This window comes from Chanodichthys erythropterus, chromosome 2 (genome assembly GCF_024489055.1).
Source record: "Chanodichthys erythropterus isolate Z2021 chromosome 2, ASM2448905v1, whole genome shotgun sequence".
Classification (NCBI taxonomy): domain Eukaryota; kingdom Metazoa; phylum Chordata; class Actinopteri; order Cypriniformes; family Xenocyprididae; genus Chanodichthys; species Chanodichthys erythropterus.
Genome location: NC_090222.1, coordinates 31,763,342 through 31,786,394, shown reverse-complemented (window position 1 = coordinate 31,786,394; position 23,053 = coordinate 31,763,342). Strand labels below are relative to the sequence as shown.

The 23,053-nt window shown below is 35.4% G+C and overlaps 1 protein-coding gene across 1 annotated transcript in view; it reads left to right on the top strand.

Annotated features, from left to right (window-relative positions):
* Window positions 1-690: 690 nt before the first annotated feature.
* cpne4a (copine IVa) overlaps window positions 691-23,053 on the top strand; it is a 71,485-nt gene continuing 49,122 nt past the window's right edge. Inside the window, exons 1-2 of the mRNA XM_067396167.1 lie at window positions 691-768; window positions 16,421-16,610. Of these exons, the coding sequence (XP_067252268.1) occupies window positions 16,440-16,610 (171 nt within the window). The 5' untranslated portion in view covers window positions 691-768; window positions 16,421-16,439. The remainder of the gene's footprint in view (window positions 769-16,420; window positions 16,611-23,053) is intronic.

Below are 23,053 nucleotides of genomic sequence, written 5' to 3'. Positions count from 1 at the left end.
AAAGCCAGGAACTACAGCCATAAATTATGGTTTTGTTTGGATAACAATTGTGAATTTTTGCATAATCTACTGCCATTTTGAAGTGACATTTTACTCATAGAGTAGGCCCTAAATGTCTCAGTTTGGCCAGTTTGAAAGTTCCCCAAACCCCTATTAAAACGAGTGACAGCAGGAACCAGTTAAAATCAGCAAACAATCTTAGTCGGAGTGGTGTGATTTATGGCACATTTTTTTTTGCGACATTTTATCATAAAAATCTTTTGCTGGATAAAAGGTATTAAAACTGACTTGGTTTTAGAGCACTTTCGAAGAGATCAGACTGAGACAGCAGCGAGGACCAGCACCTGTTTAGACTGGTTTAATCAGTTTTACCAAGGATATTTTCATAAGAGCATGCGTAATTTGCATATTTAAAACTTGAATGGATAATTCCGAAACACTTTAGAAAATATCGTTTTGTGTGTATAGCCTATAAATATATATATTGCACATTTTAATTAAGGAGAATGGGCACAATCGAGTGAGTTTACCTGTGGTACCTCCCCCTTAAAGTCCGCGTAACCGCTGAAAGATTCTTCTGTAGCGCGTGAAGGGGAGGGACCGGCGCGCGAGATGAGCGCGCTGTACTTTACTTTCCCTCATTTGCACAGCAGCTTGAGGATGGAGCTCGAATTCTTGTGTGGAGCATATGTCTTCTCTGTGCTCTGTGTTTGATGACAAGCAGCGAAGCAACAATTTGCCTGGAATTATTTTTCATGTTCGTTAAAGGTGAGTGAAACGCTCTTTCATCTGTCACTGCAGTAGCACTCACGAGCGCAGGTGCCTCATACAAAGGCGCGCGCTTTTATTTGCACCTTAATCACTTTAAAGTAAAAGAGGATGAAGCTTTTTTGTTTGTTATTAACTTGCAGTAGTAGGGAACTTGATGAGATGGACTTGTAAGCTTCAGTTGTGGTACTAATGTCTGATACCCTGTTCATGAAGTTGTAGCCTGTTTTGTATTGTTTTTGTGTTACTCCGTTTACCGATGCAGTAATAGGCCTTCATGCACATTGATTCATTAAAGTTTTTAAATATTCAATTTGAAGCTTAGATAAAATATGCTATAATATTAACAGGAGACTTTTTTATTTGTTTAATTTGCTAAACTGTAGCCCTATGCATTGGATAGCCTACTGTATAAGTGGTATAAATTGGACGCAAAACGGTTATAAAACCAGAGAACAAAATTATTAGTCATATACAAAAGCCTTTAAATGAGCATAAGTCTGTTTTGATTTACAAATATGTGCATAATTGGCTGTAATTTACTGTACTGTAGGCTATCACTTACTTTTCTTTAACTTTCCTTTTAAAATTGTGCCTTTCTTGATGTTTTTGGCTTCCATCAGCCTTCATTTATAAAGACGCGATTCCTTCAGTGTCCAGTTGGGGGTGAACAATTAAAGCAAGTGATGTGCATGAGACCATCTTAAGTTTATTTTACTTGCACGTCTCTATACAGACTTAGACTTCTAACATAGCTGGATGTTCATGAGTTATGGGGTTATGGACAAACATATTATGTAATTATGTATTATAAGAAATCATTGATATGCAGGCCTGGCAGAACCTTACTGTAAAAATACAGTGACCATGTTACAACCATTTTGGTGACTCATTAAATTATCTAATGATACCAATTGTAAAATGTAATTGTAATAATGAAAATTTTGGAAAAGTTAAGCTTTTTTGACAATATTTCGTAGTAAAATTTTAATTATTTTTTTATTTTTATTTTATTTTTTTACATATACACTAAAAGTTTTGGGTCAGTAATATATATATATATATATATATATATATATATATATATATATATATATATATATATATATATATATATAAGAAATTAGTACTATTATTTAGCAAGGTTGCATAAAATTGATCAAAAGTGACGGAGAATGCATTATACTGTTAAAAAAAGAATCCAAAAAAATTTGTGGCATGATTTTCACAAAAATAAGCAGCACATCTGTTTTCAACAGTGATAATGTTTAAAGTGATAAAATGTTTCTTTAGCACAAATCAGCATATTAGAATGATTTCTGATGGATCATGTGACACTGAAGACTGTGTCATTTTTTTGTATATTTTAATAACATTTTTAGTGTATTGTCATACAGACAAACAGAAGTGGTGGTGAAAAGTCTGCTTGAGTCTTGGATATTCATTCCAAGAACATTCCTAGAAATCCTGGTTGAAATTGTGGAGTGTGTATCTCATATAACATTCAAATGTTTCTTTGGGTTTTAGTTTTCCTTTATGTCACTAATATCTTCGCATTCCTTTATCTCGTATATATTTAATGTCTTGTATGTTTGAGAACATGTTTGAAGCATTTTAGTTCTGAACTAGGGCTGATCTGTTTTGGATTCCATCTTTCCATTATGTCATTGCTTACAGTTTCACGGGTGCCTTTAATGTCACAAGCATTTAATGCTTCTCCATTTACAGAGTGTGTTATGTCCCAACTAATTAGCTAACTTCCTTAAGAATAATGAGCTGATTCATTTTCAATAGCTGCCTGCGGTCTTGTTCTCATCCTCATGTAATCGAGCAGGCTGATGAGACGATCACATCCAAGTGAATAATTGGTTTGTTGTAAATGACTGGAAATAAGGCTAAATGAGCTGAGATGGCAGGATGCAAGACTCTGGTGAGATTCCAGTTGACTCCATCATTCATTCTCTGTTGAGAGCCATTATTGGTGTTTGTCAAATTAGGCACACTGGCTTTATGGAGAGGAAATTACTTGCTGAGAGATGGGGAGAAAAATGTGGTTATCATGTTGAGAGAAAGGCGTAACACATTAATGGGTCTCAGAGGTTGCATCTGACATGGCACTCCTGATGTTTGTTTTTAGCATAAGTGAAATGATGCTGAATGCTTGATACTTAACAATAATGTGATGGCAAGAATTCATCATTAGAGTGTGCTTTAAACCCAAATAAACTTCACTGAAGTTTATACAGTCATTCATGTCACATTAGTGGTTGTATACACTACTGTTCAAAGATTTGGGCTTGGTAAGTTTTTAAAAATGTTTTTGAAGTCTCTTATGCTCACCAAGGCTGCATTTATCTGATCAAATATACAGTAAAAACAGTAATACTGTGAAATATTATTATAATTTCAAATAACTTCTTCTTCTATTTTAATATATTTTAAGATATATTTTATTCCTGTTATGGCAAAGCTGAATTTTCAGCATCATTACTCTTCAGTGTCACGTGATCCTTCAGAAATCACCCTTATATGCTGATTTGTTGCCCAAGAAACATTTATTATTATAATACATGTTGAAATCAGTTGTGCTGCTTAATATTTTTTGTTACATTATATACAATACATTTTTTTAAGGATTCTTTGATGAATAGGGAGCTGATTTAAAATTTAAAATAGTTTGTTGTTTGTGTGTATGAACGTAAATGTCTTTACTGTCACTTTTGATCAATTTAAAGGGATAGTTCACCCAAAAATGAAAATTATTCAGTGATTTACTCACCCTCAAGCCATCCTAGACTATCGTCTTTCAGATGAATACAATCGGAGATATATTTAAAAATATCCTTAGTCCTCCAATGTTTATAATGGTTGTGAATGGCAGCCCAAATTTTAAAGACAACAACAAAAAATGCACCCATCTATAAAGAAATTAATCCATATGACTCCAGGGTGTTAATAAAGACCTTCTGAAGTGAATCAATGCGTTGTGTAAGACAAATATCCTTATTTAAAACTTTACAAAGTAAAATAACGAGTTTCCAGCACGACAGCCATACGCATTCGTCGTATTTCCAAAATGCGTTAACTTCCGTGACGTAGTACACAATATAACGCGTAGCACGTCATGTGTACTTAGAAGATAGACATATACACCTGGGATGACTTTAGGGTGAGTAATTCATGGGATAATTTTCATTTTTGGGTGAACCATCCCTTTAAAGGTGCTAAAGAGGATGTTTTGTTTTATACATTTTTGCAATATTACTTGAAACTGTCTTTACTAACTGATAAAAGACTATTTATTAGGTGCACTGAAAGGAATAATATTAATATACATCATCTGTGCGCGAGGTAGGGCCTTAAAAACATCAGCCAATTGTTTACGCGATCATCGCGTAAACGATTGGCCCTCTGGCTTGTCAATCACTGCCGTGACGTTCCTTGTGAGAGACGTGCGCGGCTGTGCGCTCCAGTAACTTTCCACACTCCACAGGCGCCGCATGCGATGTTTTTGTCCGGAGACAGGAGTAACAACTGCAGATTATGAGTTACCTGCGGTGAGTCCAACATAATGAATTCACTAATATGACACAGCGAATGCCGGTGGTAAACAAACACTCATGTTCCAATACTCGTGCACGAGTTTTGAGAGGCATTCCCTCGAAATGAGCTTATGCATGCGCTCATTTCAAAAACTCACTAACAGTGGTTTCTCAGTCGACGAAAAGATCCTCTTTAGCACCTTTAATGCTGAATTATTTAAAAAAACTTTTGAACAGTAATCTATGGAAGCTTGTTGCCGCCATGGAATAATAATAATAATAATAATAATAATAATAATAAAAAACTAAGTAATTGCAACTTTTTATTCTTTTGCAATTACGCAACTGTGGACTTTTTAACTCACAATTGCAAGTTTTTATCTCACAACTATGAGTTTATATCTCGCAACTCTGACTCTATTTCCCGCAATTGCGAGTTTATGTCTTGCAATTCTGAGCTTATAACTGAATTGTGAGATATAAACATGAATTTTACAGAAAAAAAGCTCAGAATTGTAAGATAAAAAGTCACAATTACCTTTTAAATTTTTTTAGAAACAACCTTTCATTGCAATCTGAATGCAGGTTCAAATGTCAAAAGGCGGATATGTCAGCCTTTGACATTCAAGAGAAGTGTAGAAATGTACAATTTAGCATATTGTTGGGGCTACTCATTTCTTGATAATATTAATAATGTAAGTGTTTGATTAATGGGCACATATTTGTGCTGTGCTGGGAATTCTGTGTCATGAAGCAAAACCAGCTGAGAACCACCACTTTAAATCATCTGCTAAAACAAGATTAACCTTGTAGACTTAAATTCTATGAAATCAAGTTGTTGTTTTTTACCATTTGCCAAACATGGCATGATTTGCATATATTAATTTTATTGCTTTGTGACAAAATCCTATAAACTCCAACAAGCCACATTTTCTGTCTCTAATATAAGGATAATCAAAGCCGCCATGCTTTGGAGACGACCCGTGGCCTCTGCCTCTGCAGAAATGATTAAGTACCCAGAGCTTGTTCCTACTGAGAACAAACAGAGTTGGCTTCCCTCACACATACATGAACATTTATCAACAAGGCTGATTTTTAAATTGAGATCATTATGAAGGGTTCAAACAAAATGCTTTGCGCTGTTTTTAAACCTGTTACTCACAGCACAAAGAAACAGACTGGGGAGGAAAAGAGCCCACATAATTCAAACTGTGATTTTAAGTGTATTGTACACAGAACTCTCCAATCTTGATTATTTGAACAGGCTGAATAACTTTATTGCTTATTTCTGAATCTATTACCTAGAACATATCACCACAACATTCAAAACTGTGTCATCTGTCATGTTGTGTGATGCTGGATTTGATGTTACCTAAAGACATGATCTCATTAATATTCATGGGTAATATGCATACATTAAGTGTAGTTAGCACACAAATTTTTGACAGTTTCCACTTTTATGTGGACAAATATTTTGAATCATTTACTAATAGGATATTGAATTAATAGCCCAGCAAACATTCGGACGTCTATTGGCCGTTGAAAAGACGTCCGTCCGACACGTCCCGTCATGGTTGAAAAATAGTTCCAAAATGAAAGTTGAACCGACGTCTTTGACGTCTTCTGGACGTGAACTGCACGTCTTTTCTGCACGTCCATGGACGTCTAAATGTGTCGTCTTCTGGACGTGTCAGTGCGTCGTCTTCTGGACGTGTCAGTGCGTCGTCTTCTGGACGTGTAAATGTGTTGCTGCATATTTTAAGTGTATATAAGCCTGATTATGAAATAATCACACACCCATTGTGTAACATCGTGAAAGGCAATTAATTATGTCTTGAGGTTTAACTTGACAAAAGGTTCAAAATCGGTCCAGTCAGACCTGAACATACATTAAAAAAAATCACGTGTACATCACAAACAAGAACACATTATTTGTGGACATAAGCAAAAAAGAAGCATGTTCTGATTTAGCACTTTTTATTTTTTGGAACGGTTTAGCATCTGTTAACCAAATTAAAACAACAAGTACAAAATACTTAATTATATAAAGGGATAGTTCACCCAAAAATGAAAATTCTGTTATTTACTCACCCTCATGTTTCAAATCTCTATACCTTTCTATGTTCTGCTGATCACAAATATATTTGGAAGAATGTTTGTAACCAAGCAGATCTCACAACCCATTAACTACCATTATAGAAAAAAATTATTATGATAGTTAAGGCGGCGAGATCTGCTTGGTTACATTCTTCCAAATATCTTTGTGTTCAGCCGAAATTAGAAAGTTATACAGGTCTGAAACATGAGGTTTTTTTGGTCATTTTTGGGTGAACTTTCCCTTAAACACATTACAGCGGTTTGGCTTATTTTTTTCTATCCTCCACCCCCAGGTCTTCCTGGAGCGTGCTTCAGATGTTCCGCCATTGCTGCATCTATTTCGGTGTCGGTAGTATTTGGGCTCCACCTCTTCACAGCATCTAAGGGGAGAGAATATATATATTTTTATTTCTGTTCATAACTTTGTTGACAGTCTCGAACAGAATATCTACCAACCCTGGACAGTTGCTGGACCTAAATGTGAAAACAATTGAAATAAGATCAACTTGACAGATCAACTTGACATCAACATCTTAGATGGATTCTTCAGAGAGTTTTAGGTCACTCTCTGAATCCATCTTCTTTAGAGATGTTGTAGACCTGCCAGGGTCCAGAATGCCAACTATTTGCTTAAGTTGATCTTTCAAATCGAACAACATTGAAAAGAACTTCCTTTGAAATTCTGAAAGAAAAATTAGAGTAATATGTACACACAACTGGACACCTGAATAATTCTTCATTATGACACTTGCAGTCGCTATTTGAGTTTATGCAGAGCATAACATTTTACAGTTTATTTGGACACTTTTTCCCAGTCTTTTTTGCCTGCTGATTTCAGGTAAAAATAAGGTTGTGAAAACAGAAGTGCAAGACTGAATTAACAGTGAGTAAAAACACTTATTGTCATTCAATACTTGGTTTAAAACCATAAACTAGTACTTTAACAAAAATTGCATTTGCATTTTATTTTACTGGCCAGTGTTTTAAAACCACCACAAATAATATTTCTTACTTGTGGTTGACATGGGGTAGGCGCTCCTTGAGGGTCTGGTACCACCTATTGAAAAAAAAAAAAAAAATGAAAAAAGAAAATAAATAAAACATTGTAAAATGTTAATTCAATTGTGGATAGGACAACCCCATGGCTGGAACAAACATACCGTCAGGTCTGTGCTCACTCCTCGATGCAGCTGTCAAGAGGCAAAACAACATTACGAATTGCTGTTATTAATTTTTCTGGACCATCGTGTAGAAGATGTGATTCAAAGCTGAATTTGTCATCATTACTACAGTCTTAAGAGTCACAAGATCCTTCACAAGTCATTCTGATATTCCGAATTAATGTTCAAGAAACATGTATTATCACTATAAATGTTGAAAACAGTTGTGTACAATTTTATCAGGATTATTTGATGAGTATAGAGTTCAAGAGAACAACATTTATCTGAAATATAAAGCTTTTGCAACTTTGATCACAGGAATAAATGACATTTTATACTATTTTTAAAATAAAAAATAGTTATTGAAATTAAAAATATTCACAATATTATTTTATTATTATTATTTATTTACTTTTTTTAAATGCAGCCTTAATGAGCAAAACAGACTTCTTTCAAAAACATTCAATTAGTACAGTTTCCAAACTTTTGACTGGTAGTGTATATTGAGCTGTGTTGTCACTAAGGTGGACTGCGTTTAAAATAAGATGTGACTAAAGTTCTCACATACACTGGGGTGCCCTCTGGGATGGGGGCGTCCTCTGGGACTGCGGTGCCAGCGAAGAATTTGGGACAGGAGACAATACTGAATACACATTACAAACAAAAGGTGTGAAAAATAATACAAAGTTATTTAAGGTAGAAAATGTCACATTCATTGTTGAACACTGTAAGTGTACGATTAATTAAAAATCCTCTTTATGTGGATGAAATTAAACAAGAAAACAATACTATGCCTCTTTCGGTTGCCCTAGATGGCCTGGAGAACATTTCATAAGTTCTCCGTCTGGCAGATGGCTGTTCGTTATGTGAACCTGAGAGACAAATTGCACGTTATTGCAAATTTCAAGTTATTTAAGGTCAGAAAGGTCACATTAATGAATGAATAACAGCATAACTGTACAATTACCAAAAAATAAATAAAAATCATCTTTAGGTGTATGACATTAAACAAGAAAACAATACTATGCCTCTTTCGGCTGTCCACGATGGCCTGCAGAACGATTCCTGATTTCTCTGTCTGGAAGATGGCTGTTCATTATGCGACCCTGCGAGACAAATTACACCTTGCATGTAATTTCATTAAGTACAATAAACATACACATGCAAAATGTATTAAAAAAAAAAAAAAAAAAAAAGTACATAGTTGTCTAAAATATTAAAATAAATCACTTTTTAAAATCAATTTTTTTGGATATTATGTTGATATTCAGGCAAAACCCGGACTCATGGAATACATTTTTACCTCTAAATGAGAATGACATATTAAAGGCAAAAGTGACACATTTTTTTGTGTGCTATCACCTGTGTAAACAAAATACACTGAAATAATTTATGTACATTTTTGAGTTTCATATCTTTTGGTACTCAGAGGACATGATTAGCAATTCTAAAATTACAAAATATTTTAAAGCAGTTACTGAAAACAAACATGTTCGAATCCAGCTAAACATTTCAATCTCAATTCAGATAATTTACTTTCTGAAAGAAACTCTCAAAAGGCTACATTAATAATTTACAGTAATAACTTTGACTGTATCATTAAATATACTTTATACTATGGTGTACCATGTATAAATTCAAAGTAATTTCTAGCCTAACGTTAGCTAATTTTAGCCATACCTGGTGAATTTCAGTTGACAATGTACGCATCATTTCTCTCGGTTCCTTCGTGTCAAACGCGTAAAACTCAAGCACGTTAATCAAATAATACAAAATGTACTTACCCAACAGTAGATTTTATAAATATATACAGACACAATTCCCTCCTCAATTGCTCCTCTCCTCGTGGTTGTATGTTCCAGGACAGGTGAACGCTTAACCACTATCGCGCGAAATAATCATAAATAATCATCTTTCTCTCGAGTTTTTTTGGCGGATTGGCCAACCATCGTAAAAGGTGCATGTCCGCCACCTACTGGTCTGGAGTGTGAAACGTACACGGTTTAACTATAGAAGAATAAATAAATAAATAAAATAATCCTGATATTGTATACATAATTCAAATCTTCAAACTCTTTGCATTAATATTGTCTTTTTTAAATACTTAAACTTCTCCATATATTCTTTATTGCATTACTTTACAGAACTCCCATCAGTTTCTTTTCTTGGAACCGCGAGATAATCTATCCTATCGCGGGATTTTGGAATATCCCCAGATTTGTTACTAAATGTTGGCAGCGCAGTTTTTGCAATTACTGTATATATATCTGTTTTACATGTATATGCGTACATTCCATGAAAATAATAACAACGAATAGACCTACATAAATCAGGTTGAAATAATGACTAAAAATCAGTAGCTTGCAATCACTTTACCACACTGGGCACTTTATGATTACAATTTATTTAAACAAGATAAATTAAATATATTTACTTTGTATACAAATCATGTATTTCATAAAGAAAATTATTTTTTCCCCTGCTAGTCTTGCTTGACGAGACGTGTAAAAGACGTCTGTGGACGTCTTTTCAGGACCGTGACTAGACGTGTAAACGACGTCAGTGGACGTCTATTCACAACCTCTTAAAACCCTCTTAAAAACTACTTGGTGCACTTTATTTAATTATTGCAGTATTAACCAAGGTGTAATCACAGCTTTTGCATATTGAACAAGGATTTCACAGAGGGTCATGACGGACGTGTAATACACGTGTAAAAGACGTCACCTACTGACGTCTTCTCACAACCGATTTACAACAGGGTATATATTAAACTACACGCAGCTAAAAGTCAAAGTAACAATTATACATGCAACCCCATTGAACTATAGACATGTACAAACATATCTGAATGCATTTTTAGGAAATGTTCTGTGTTACATATTTTTACCGATTTATGCCGTCCTACCGTGACTATTTTTGGCCGGGGACACGACGTCGCCGTCGGACCAATGTTTGCTGGGAGAGTTCAATGAACGGAATGACTTTTTTGTATTTATTATAAATGAGATGAAGTATTTTTCAAATGATTACATTTAATCCAACTAATTTCAAGGTTTTCTATGTAATTCTACCACACAAAGAGTGCAAGTTACTTTACTTTTATTATAGCCTAAGTCTAATTTGATTTTTGTTGATAAATATGGACTCTCACCATCATTAAATAAAGGAGCGATGTTTTGGAAAAACGTTTGAGGAGAGTGAGGTTTTTTTTTTTTTTTTTAAGAATTAATACTTTTATTCAGCAAGGATGCATTAAATTGATCAGAAGTGACAGTATGACTTTTACATTGTTGCAAAAATATTCTATTTTAAATAAATGCTGTTTGATCTGCATATTCATCAAAGAATTCTCAAATAAATGTATAAACGTTTCATCAAAAATAACTGTTTTCAACATTGATGATAATAAGAAATGCTTATTGAACACCAAATCGGCATATTAGATTTCTGAAGGATCATGTGACACTGAAGACTGGAGTAATGATGCTGAAAATTCAGCTTTACCATCACAGAAAAAAAAAAATACATTTAAAATATACTAAAATAGAAAACAGTGTAATAATTTTTCCAAAGATTACTGTTTTACTGTATTTTTGATCAAATAAATGCAGCCTTGGTGATCAAGACTCAAAAAGATTTAAAAAATGTGTATCAACCCCACACTTTTGAATGATAAAGTTTAAGTTCCACTTGCATTTTGTCAACAGGACAGGAGATTCATAAACATTTGTGCATCCATAATTTAGTCAGAATGTTGCTATTATTCATTTTCTTTCCAAACTTTGCACTGCAAAGTATGCACATTAGATCTTGAATTACAGGCCTGTCAAAAGTTTTGAGAGTTTTGAGTGTTGATAGTATTATGGTTGTAATGCATTCTGCTGTAAAAGGAAGGAACTTCTGGAGTCTAGGGGAGATGGTGTATATCTATGCTGACAGCTCCCCTGTGGAGAAACTCTGTATGACATGAGGTATGAGAGAAGGGTTCAGCTGGAAGTCTTTTGTTTATGCTTGCTTATGATTTTGAAGCACAAGTGAAGTATTTCTGCCAATGTAATAACTGTGGCTGCATCTCAAGAAACACCTGTAACAACACATGACAGTGTAACAGGCAGACATTACCTGCCAAAGTGACCAGCGTAATCCAGATCAGCTCATCATTTGCTGAGTAGCTGTTGCCAAGCTAGCCCTTTATGCAATGTTTTTGTTTGTTTATTTGTTACTTGATATTTTTTACTGTATGACAAGCCTACGGAATGTGCTGCTGCCAGGTAATTGCTTTTAAAATTCTTGTCAAGGGAGATATCTGCTACGGCTAGCAGATAACCGTTCAGAAATGTACGCTCACCATCTGTTTACCTTGGCAGTTTTACATATGAAAACCAAAGCTTTTTAAAACTCACTCTGGATAAGAGCATCTGCTAAATTCCATAAAGGAAAGTGATATTAAAAATCTAAAAGTCTTTATTTACTCAGTTATGTTGGAACAAACTCGTATGATCTGTAGTGGAACACACAAAAAGGATTTCTTTAGAGTCACTGATCATAGAATGATAGTTCTTAGTAAACTCAGGCTGTCGTGGTTCAAAAAAGCACCATAAAAGTATTAAACATGTTCCATATGACTTTTGTGCCATATTCCTTAAGTCTTGACTGTTGTTGTATGAAAAAGGCCTTCGTGAAGATTCTTTTGAACAGCTTTTTTGTGCTTTCCACGAGAAAAATAACTGGTTTGTAATGACATGAGGGTGAGTAAATAATTATAGAATCTTCATATCTCTTTTGAGAACTGGTTCATTTTGATCTTTTAATTTAAGTATTGGAGGATTTTTGAGGATTTTCAAAGGAATTTTTGACCATATTGCAAGCTAAGCTTATTGAAAAAATCGTACCTATACACACCAATTCAATGCAGGTTCCAGCTGAAATGAACACTAGTGGCAGTAAAACACCAACAACTCTTATTGCTTTTCACTAGGGTGTGACGAGATCTCGTTCCATGAGATCTTGTGAGATTAACATGTGACGAGATTTCTCGTCGAGGTGGAACGCTGTCTCGCGATATTGCCATGACAGAGAGAGAGTGAGGGTGAAATTAGGATAGAATATGCCACTGCCACTGTCGTTTTGCTTTTTATAGAAATAAAAATCACGTGATGAGAGTAAGTGTCAAGATGACTGATGAGACCATGGCGGAAGATTCGTTGCACAACAGAGCCTATCTTGCAGAATGCATGCCCAGCAAACGCGATTTCATTCTCCCTGATCCATGCAGAAATCTCCCAATATGAAAGCTTTCTTAGGCTGGGCTATGTAGCTGTAACTATTTCTTAGCTCTGTATCATCCTTGAAGAAAAATGTGGTCTCTATTTGCACTTTGAATATTAGATTAAATTGCACTTATTGTTTGCACTTAATAAGACTTAAAGAAAACTGTTATTATGTATGCTGTTTTTATTTCTATAATCAATTTGTGGAAAGGAGTTCAGGAGTTCAGTCAAAAGTTGTAGAAGCTCATAAATCATGTAAAGTTCTAAGGTCTGAAGAGACTTGTTTAAAATCATACATTAAAACATTTCAAATGCACATGCAGACTATTTTTCCAGTCATGTATATCGTCATTGAGGATTTCTTAAAAATACTGTGTAAACGATTTATTGCTTATTATACCGTTAAAGACTTATTATACCGTTCCTTGCACAATGCTATAACCACTTTTACAATAGCACATGATTTGTAAACCTGTTTACATCACATAACAAGCTCCATATGTTTGGCATTTCTGACATAGTAAACTTGCTTGGTATCTCACCTGGTACAGACTTGCACTTTGGATGCAGAGCTAATGGTCCAGATCCTATGAAACACTAGTCATGATAAAAGAGACTAAGGAACTTTTTTTCCAATAAGCCTGGGTTGACATAGAAATACCAGAATATCTAAATACTGAGCTTTTTGTCTGTTGGTGGGTTTTATGAGACCAAATAAGGGGATCAGAATCATGATAGTGGATAGATGACAGTCGCGTAGTTCTGCCAAATCAAATGGATAACTGGGATTGTGTGCCAAATTGAGGGATTTCTTTGTGGATTCCAAGAAACAGTGTTCAAAAATCTGCCTTGTTTCTCAGCACTGCTTCCACCCTCTGAAAAAATCTATGATGCATGAAACATTTTGACTTCCCTTGCTTTAACAAGCAGGATGCTGTACAGACATGTTGTAGAAAGCAGAGGGCTATTAGACTAACATTGTCAGATCGGTGAGCAGCATCCTGCTCTATAATTACAGCTGTTGTTGCTGGGAGTTCCTCAAATTCTCATTCACTCTCACCAGCAGTGGAGGAGACCACATGTCCCGGAGGAGTCTGTCACAGGAGTGCTGCTTACCTGCCGCACCATCAGCTCCACTGTGTGGCTGTTCTATTGAGACTGACACTTCAGTGAATACAGAGAGAGGGTTTCAGCACTACCTCTATTCCCAGCATGTTCCAGAAGCCATTAGGGATACCAAGTCTGTACATCTTTCTCACTTGTCTACCTCAGATAATACGTGGATTAGACATAGAATTAGCCTTGGTGTTATTTTCATATTTATGCATGATACACAGACATTTGAGATGCATTTGATTAATAAAAAGGAAACAGTATTTAGCAAGGGATAATGTATTTTATGCTTAATTTGAACATGTTGCTATATTATTGGTTAATGGGTGAATCTCTGAAAAAAGTTTCAAATAACATTTTAAAAAGAGCTTGGGTCATATTTCACCTGAAAATCAAAATAAATAAATATACATTGCAGAAATGACAAACACCATTGAGAATAATGAGAATATAAAAAAGTAACTATCTGTAAACATTATGATAATGAGAATTTGAGAGATGAAATGTGTTTAATCTCATGCAAAAAAATCCTAATGGATATATATATATATTATTATTATTATGCAAAATATAATTTTTGTTCTCTTTGTATTTTGGGGTGAAATGTGACCTGGACATGTTTTTGTGAGATTCAAACTATTTTATTTCAACACCTGCACAGCCTTGGTCTTGGTCTTTGTAGAGGCAAAGATAGTTATTAAATTTTTGGCCTTTATATGCCTCTTTTATTCATATTATAGTAGATAGATGGGATGAAGATGGGGGATTGAGAAAATAGACCAGGACTCAATATGTCAGAGCTTGTGCACTGTGGTGCTATATTTTGATGAAAGACTATGAAAACAAGCTTTTCTTTAGAGTAATGTGCACTGATGAATCATGCACAATGCGACCAGGGTTATTTATTCAGAAAGGAAATGGTTCCATTTTTATTTAATGTTGTCTTTAAAGTCATAGGGAACCAATAACTGCCACCATTAGATTTTAATGGAGTTTGATTGAATGGCTCAGTGCTTTCTTGTGAATTGTCAGAGAGCAGTCACAAATGGGGAAGTCAGCAATGGAGCAGGTCCACAGGGGCAATCTGAGGTTATTGCCTTCTGTGGAGGTAATTTCAGGAGGTTTTCTGGGGGATTCTACATTATATACAGTTAACTGATATACAGTATAAACTGATTATGTGTGCAAAATGAATACATTTGTGTTAAAAGTATATATAGTTTATATTATGAAACAACATGCCATGTTTAGATTTACTTATCAATCAGAAGGGGTTTAATCATTTCAAGTGTTTTTAATGGGTGCAATTTAGCATTGAAGATTTCTTGAGACTTAAGAATTGTGTTTCTGCTGCAAACAATTTGTGTGTCTATATGAAAAGGCTCATGAGAGTCATTAACAGAGACAGAAATAGATGGGAAACTGGCTGAGAAAACACTCAAGTGGCAAAAATAGCATCCAGAGGATGAAAGACTGATGACGCAGTTTGCCATCGGTGTTGAAAAATTTGCAAACAAACATTGAGGGAGGGAACCGCTTACCTCCGTATTATTGCTGCTGACCTATAATGTATGAGGCTGTCACCTGTCAGTGCAATACAGTGGGAGTGATGGATGACTTTGCATTGGCTGAGAATTATCCTTTCATTGAGCTGTTCTCTTTCACAGTGCAGTTCTCATGGTCAGATCTACCTCTTTTGGTCTGCTTAACTAAAGCAACATAACTGAATTTAAAGACTAATGTGTTTTTGTTTATTTTTGCTAATGCAAACATCACTACTATTGCACATATGGGGATTTTCTTTCTCTATATTAAGACACCCATTCATCATTCAATATCTGTCCATCCATCTTCTCAGATTTCTCTCTCTCTCAGTTCTCTGCATATGCTGTGTAATTTCAGTTAGCTCAGATGATTTGCTCTATATTATAACTGATTGGAATGGTGGGGAACTCTAATTAGAAATGTTCCTACACATCAGCTCAATAAATTAGTGTCTAGGCTTCCCATATGTCTCACCATAAACACACACATGGATAAAATATATTCCCAGTAAAAAAAATATGAGGTGTTAAATTACACATTTTTTCAGATATCCACCATGCATAATTTTCATTTATTAAAACCAGATTTTTTTGCATTTCTTGATGCTATTGATACAAACATACAAAGGCATTAAGGATGTCAATTGATTAAATCTTTGATAGGCATTACAAAAAGTGGCTTTATAAGTCAATATACTGTATTGTTTGTTTTATTTTCATATTGAATAACAGGTTTATAGTCCACAGCAGCTCATTTTGCAAACAAGTTGGTCAGATTCTCTGAGGTAGACTTTTTTTTTAATTAATTAATTAATTAATTAATTTAAAATGTGTTAAATTAATTGTAATAAATCAGAGATAAAATAAAAATATAATAAAAAAAAAATACAATCTCTTACTTTATGCAATTTTTTTCCTTACAGCACAAGTATCTCCTGAAACATGAGCGACATCTACGAGTCTGCAGCCAATTCTCTGGGCTTGTTCAGCAGCCCCTGCCTGACCAAAGTAGAGCTGCGGGTCACCTGCAAAGGTATTTCAGACAGGGATGCCCTCAACAAACCTGATCCCTGTGTGGTCATCAAAATGCAGTCCCATGGCCAGTGGTTGGAGGTGGGTTTGTGTTTCCAGTCAGACATTTCTAGTTATGTAACTAAATGAAATTATTTTTAGGGGACCTTATCAATGCATTTTCACAGCACTTGTGCCTTTTCACACGTACTTTTGCTGCTGTCTTCCAATTTTCCACTCATTTTCACACCATTGTATCTCACATGAGCATAGTTTTAGGTATATGCACTCTTTTTTGGCATTGATGGTTCCATGAAGAATACATTACCATCCATTAAACATCCATTTCCATTGCACAAAACATTCTTTATAGGGGAAAAGGTTCTTTAGATTATTAACTCTTTCCCTGCCATTGAGTTTTCCATTATTTATGACACAGTGCTTTCCTACCATTGACGTAATTTTCAGGCAATCCATGTTTTTGATCTACTGGATCTGTTTTAATAAAAAAAATGTGTGCAAAATGTTGCTTTTTTTTTAAATCAAACTTTTTTAAATCAAACAAAAAAAAAAAAGCTAGATGACGCTAGAGTAAAATGTTTTTTGGGTAACACTTATTCACATATTCACCATTAACTGCGACTTTTGCCTCAATAAACTTATTTATGTATGGGGTAGGATTTAGGGATGTAGAATAAGGTCATGCAGAATAAGGCATTAATATGTTCTTTATAAGTACTAATAAACAGCCAATATGAGAGCTATTAAGCAACTATAATGTTATGAGGCCATTGACACTTAAGTAGTGTGAGGAGATGCATGTTTTGCATGTTTTCCAAATAGTTGTTTTTTTTTTTTTTTCAGCAGTGCTCCCATGTATGCTTGATCTTTGACAAGCTGTTCTTTTCAGGAAAAACTCACAGTTCTGTCATGAAACTCTAGATGGCGCAGGCGCAGTCCTTAACTCAATCACATTGTTCACTATAGGACACAGCAGCAGCCAGTGAGCTTGCTGCTCTGCCTTCAAATAGTTGGTCAGCATTTGCTGTAGCAGTTTGCAGTGTGCTCTCAGAAACCCTCCACCCTCCCCAGCTCCACCTGTATATATCTGCTACAGGTCTTACTTGCTCACAGCAGAGTGTTGTGTATGTATTGGCAGTAGCAAATCCTGTACTTGCTCTGCAGCAGCAGGAATGACAGCATCTATTCTGCCAAGACCAAACATATTAACATTGTCATATCCATTACCATGTCACACACGCAAGAGTTGTCATGACAGAATAATATATATTTGTACATGAACGTGTGAGAGCATACATGGTGAATGAGAGAAGCAGACAGCATATGTTCACTGAGAAATCTCCCTGTCAGGTTATGAAGGCTTTGCCAGCTCACCAGCAGGAATCTGTTCTCACCACTCTCTATCTCATTAGACATTCACATATTCACTTATGGTGATTCTGCTCTTTGAGTGTGTGTGTCTCTCTAAAGGAAACCACACTGTAAAATCTTCATTTTGCGACTGTTTCGTACCTGTTCTCAAAGGACTTCTTCATTCCTCCTGGAAATCCCGCTATGAAGAACATTTGAAGAACGTCTTCTGTTTAGCTGCCCTGTTTGTTCTTTAAGGGCTGCTGGCTCAGCCTGTTGCATCATGCTTTCTGCCATTTTTCTAGCTCATTGGAGATTTTAAATGGGATTACGTGTGAAATTGTGTACAATGTCGTAAATAATAAAATAATAAAATAAACCAAAAACATTTTCAAAGAGTAAAACGGTCCTTGTTTGTGAGCTATAAGCTAATGTATATTAAGAGAGAAATATCATGATATTTTCTCTGATGCTGCCTGAAGCAAATTTACATTTAAAGTGCTACAAACAAGAGCAATATGATTTATTGCAGTCGTGATTGCATTTCTCTTCGCACCTCTTAACCTATTTCCTCAGTATGCAGTGCTATTACGGGTCAGACTCATTTATCTGAAAATGTCACTTATACGTGCTATTGTATTGAGAGCCCCAATGAGTTAAATTTCATATCTGTGGGTTTTAGCTAAATCTAATTTGAGTGGAATATCCCACTGTGATAGTCTCTCTCTCCGTTTGATAGCTCATATCTCATTTTTCACATACACTGGGAGTCATTATCAAATCTTTAGCTGAAGTATGACAGTGTTAATTAAATTCGGTCTGTATCTCACTACCAAGAATATCCCTCGTTCATCTGGAGCTGTGAGAGGAGATAACTCTAAGTTCTGTCTCAGGGGTCACTGGTTTAGGTAGAAAAATTACTAGCCAGATACAGCTTTATTTTTTCTTTTTCTTTTTTTGAAGAGAAGTAGTTTGCTACATATATGCTTGTTTGATAAAAATGAAATAGATTGAAATGTGTATATATATATGCAGTCAAACCAAATATTATTCAGACATTTTTGTTTCAGTAAGGGTTTTTTATTAAGAAAGAATGCAATCAATCAAAGGTGACAGTAACAGCATTTATAATGTTACAAAAGATTTATATTTTAAATTAATGCTGTTCTTTAGAAATTTCTGTACATCAAAGAATCCTTAAAAAATGTAGCATGGTTTCCACAAAAATATTAAGCAGCACAACTTTTTCAACATAGATAATAATAAAAAATAAGAAGAATGGAGTAATGGCTGCTGAAAATTCAGCTTTTCCATCTCAGGAATAAATGTCGTTTTAAAATACATTGAAAATAAAAACAGTTACTTTAAATTGTAATAATATTTCACTTTTCACTTTTTTTTTTTTTTTTTACTGTATTTTTGATCAAACAAATGCAGCCTTGGTGAACATAAGAGTCTTCTTTCAAAAACATCTAACAGTGTACCTTGAAAGTGGGTTTACTATAAATAATAACTATATTGTCTGTCAATAATGTTGCATTATGAATTCTCAGAGCCAGCGGTGTCTGTCTGTTGACCCTTGATCAAGATTAGTGTTTGTTTGTTTAGCTGGCAGCTCCTGAATGACTGTAAGTACAGGAAACAGCACTTGTGTGCTTGAACAAGCTTTTAAACTGCGGCAGTCAGGGAGAGTAAAGACCTGCTACTGACCCTGCCTGCGATTAGCCTGCTGCAGCACTGCAGCTGCTCAGAGCTTGAAAACCATCAAACAGAGAGAGATGTCCACAAACACTCTCAGCAAATCCAGGATGCTCTGAATCACAAAGTCACTCCATAATGCTGACTGCGGACAATAAATAATGAAAGGGCCCTCAGTCTCTGGGGTGAAGGGCCTGTAGTGTACCCAGACTTTCAGGATGTTTCCATGTTGTGCTGAAAGCACATTTGTTCACATTTGTTCAACTCCATTTAAAGAGGATTTTGCTCATTGGTCCTGAGCAGTGGTCTAATGTGGTCTGTAAATCCAGGGTAAATGGCCTTGCTTTTCAGAGGGTTGTATTCACCATCAAGACCGACTTCTCATTTATTGTTTTCGTTTATCTCCATGAAAAGTGCAACTTTTAAAACATATGATGTTTTATTAACAAAGTTTGGGAGGACCACGTTATGCAGATATTCTAACCAATCAGCATGAGAGGAGTAGAACCGACTTACCTACAAATTTTCCAGCATCCCTCCTCTACCCCAGCTCCTCACTCTCGATTATTCATATCCCAGCCAGGGATGGGGGGAGTACTCTGGGTTTTCGGGCCAAATGGACTGCACGCCAAATATTCTATACCCTATCTGATTACAATATGTAAGTGTGAACTAGTGAATTACAGTATGAAATGCCAAGAAGTGATCATTCACAGATAGATGCTCCTGCTTCATGGCTTATTGGAATGTTTTTTATCCTCTGTCCATTAGAATCGATGTTACTGAAATTACAGTACCTGCTTGGGATGAGAGACAGATTTCCCTAACATAGTTAGATTACCTGTCAGACAGTGAATCGGAATGGACTGGAGACAAGTGATGGTCTTATCAACCATACTCATTTTAAAAACCCATCTGCCATACAGTCTGTTTGTCTGTATGCATTTCAGCCTGCTTTTTTTCCTCAGTATTACAGCTGCTCTGTTATTTACTCACACACAGGCAGCACAATTAACTAGATTTAGGTGCATGGCTGAACTTTTCTAGCTTTTTATAGTTTCCTAAAAGGCAATTGCACTATATCAAAGTCTCTCTCTCTCTCTCTCTCTCTCTCTCTCTCTATATATATATATATATACACTATATTGCCAAAAGTTTTGGGACGCCTTCCTTTACTTGCACATGAACTTTAATGACATCACATTCTTAATCCGTAGGGTTTAATATGGAGTTGGCCCACCCTCTGCAGCAATAACAGCCTCAACTCTTATGGGAAGGCTTTCCACAAGGTTTAGGAGTGTGTTTATGGGAATTTTTGACCATTCTTCTAGAAGCGCATTTGTGAGGTCAGGCAGTGATGTTGGTGAGAAGGCCTGGCTCACAGTCTCCGCTCTAATTCATCCCAAAGGTGTTCTGTTGGGTTGAGGTCAGGACTCTGTGTAGCCAGTCATGTTCCTCCACACCAAACTCGCTCATCCATGTCTTTATGCTTTGTGCAGTGGTGCGTAGTCATGGAACAGGAAGGGGCCATTACCAAACTGTTCCCACAATGTTGGGAGCATGAAATTGTCCAAAATTGTCTTGGTATGCTGAAGCATTAAGAGTTCCTTTCACTGGAACTAAGGGGCCAAGCCCAACCCCTGAAAAACAACCCCACACCATAATCCTCCTCCACTCAACTTTACACTTGGCACAATGCAGTCAGGCAAGTACCGTTCTCATGGCAACCGCCGAACCCAGCCTCATCCATCAGATTGGCAGACAGAGAAGCGTGATTTGTCACTCCAGAGAACACGTCTCCACTGCTAGAGAGTCCACTGGCGGTGTGCTTTACACCACTGCATCCAACGCTTTGCATTGCACTTGGTGGTGTAAGGCTTGGATGTAGCTGCTCGGCCATGGAAACCCATTCCATGAAGCTCTCTATGCACTGTTCTTGAGCTCATCTGAAGGCCACACGAATTTTGGAGGTCTGTAGCTATTGACTCTGCAGAAAGTTGGTGACTTCTGCCCATGTCCCTTTTAAGACAAGTCATTTCACTGGTGGCCATCTTTGAAACGCCTCTCGGGCATCCTGGGTATCATGCAGCTCCTGTCTCTTTGAATGGGGAAACATCAAATTCTCCAAAACTGTTCGCCAACCTTACAATTAAATTTCATATTTGAAATCACCAATGAAATCTAACAACAACCGGCTCATAAATTTAGTTTCTAAATGCTCGATACAATGACAAAAAACTGTATTTTTCAGGCTGGATCAAGCTAATGCGCATGCGCAGACCTAAATGCGCCTCTCTTCGGAGGTACGAGTCTGACTGTTTCTATAGAAACCGGTGATTCTAACGGATGCTGAAGTGACGCGATGACTTTACCAGTCGACGATTGGCTCTTATTTAGAAGGCGGGGCTTATTCCGTCATATTGCACGTTACACTTTCTCCCATTCAAAACAATACGAGTGACAACTCTTGTGTTATTCTATAGTCTTTGCTTCTGCGCTCTGTGCACCTTAGCATGCGCTGAACCCGATCTGTGATTTTACGTGGCCTACCACTTTGTGGCTGAGCTGCTGTTGTTCCCAATTGCTTCCACTTTATGATACCAATAACAGTTGACCATGGAATATTTAGTAGTGTGTATATATATATATATATATATATATATATATATATATATATATATATATATATATATATATATATATATATATATATATATATATATATATATAATATAGTATATGTATGAATGAATAAATAAATAAATAAACCGTGAGGAATTTGCCTCCTCATTTCAGAACACCACTGATATATACAGTATACAGTCAAACCAAAATGTATTCAGACACCTTGAATATTTCATTTATTCATACAGTTTATTCACTATAACTTAAAAAAAATGGTAATAAAATATAACAATATCTTATATATTAATCTTAATTATGTCAGAAGACACTTAAACAAAACATGGTCAGGTCAAAGTGAATAATTTTTGGTTCCAAATTTTTATTAATTTTACTTGTAGTCCACTGTATGAAAAATCTTTGGGTATAATATGTCACAGTTTACTTTATTTTGCTATCCTCACTTACATAAATGAACTATAGTGTCCTGCACCCACTAAAAATATATATAAAAATATCAAAAATGTCTGAATAATATTTGGTTTGAGTGTGTATACAACACACCCTATTCAAAATTACTATTATTTTGGGATAATGATTTATAATATAATTGATTAGAATTTATTTTATTTTTATTTTATTTTATATGCATATTTTAATTATAATACATATATATGTTGGTGCAGAACAAAATAATTTTTTATATTTTTATAATTTCTTAAAATGTCAAATGTTTTTACTTCCTTAAAGAAATTTCGTCGTTTGAATACAATATATTTCTTATATTCAGATTTATGTTCAGGATTTCTACAGTCATGCAAAAAAAATTTAATTTGTGTTTTCCACACTAGGAA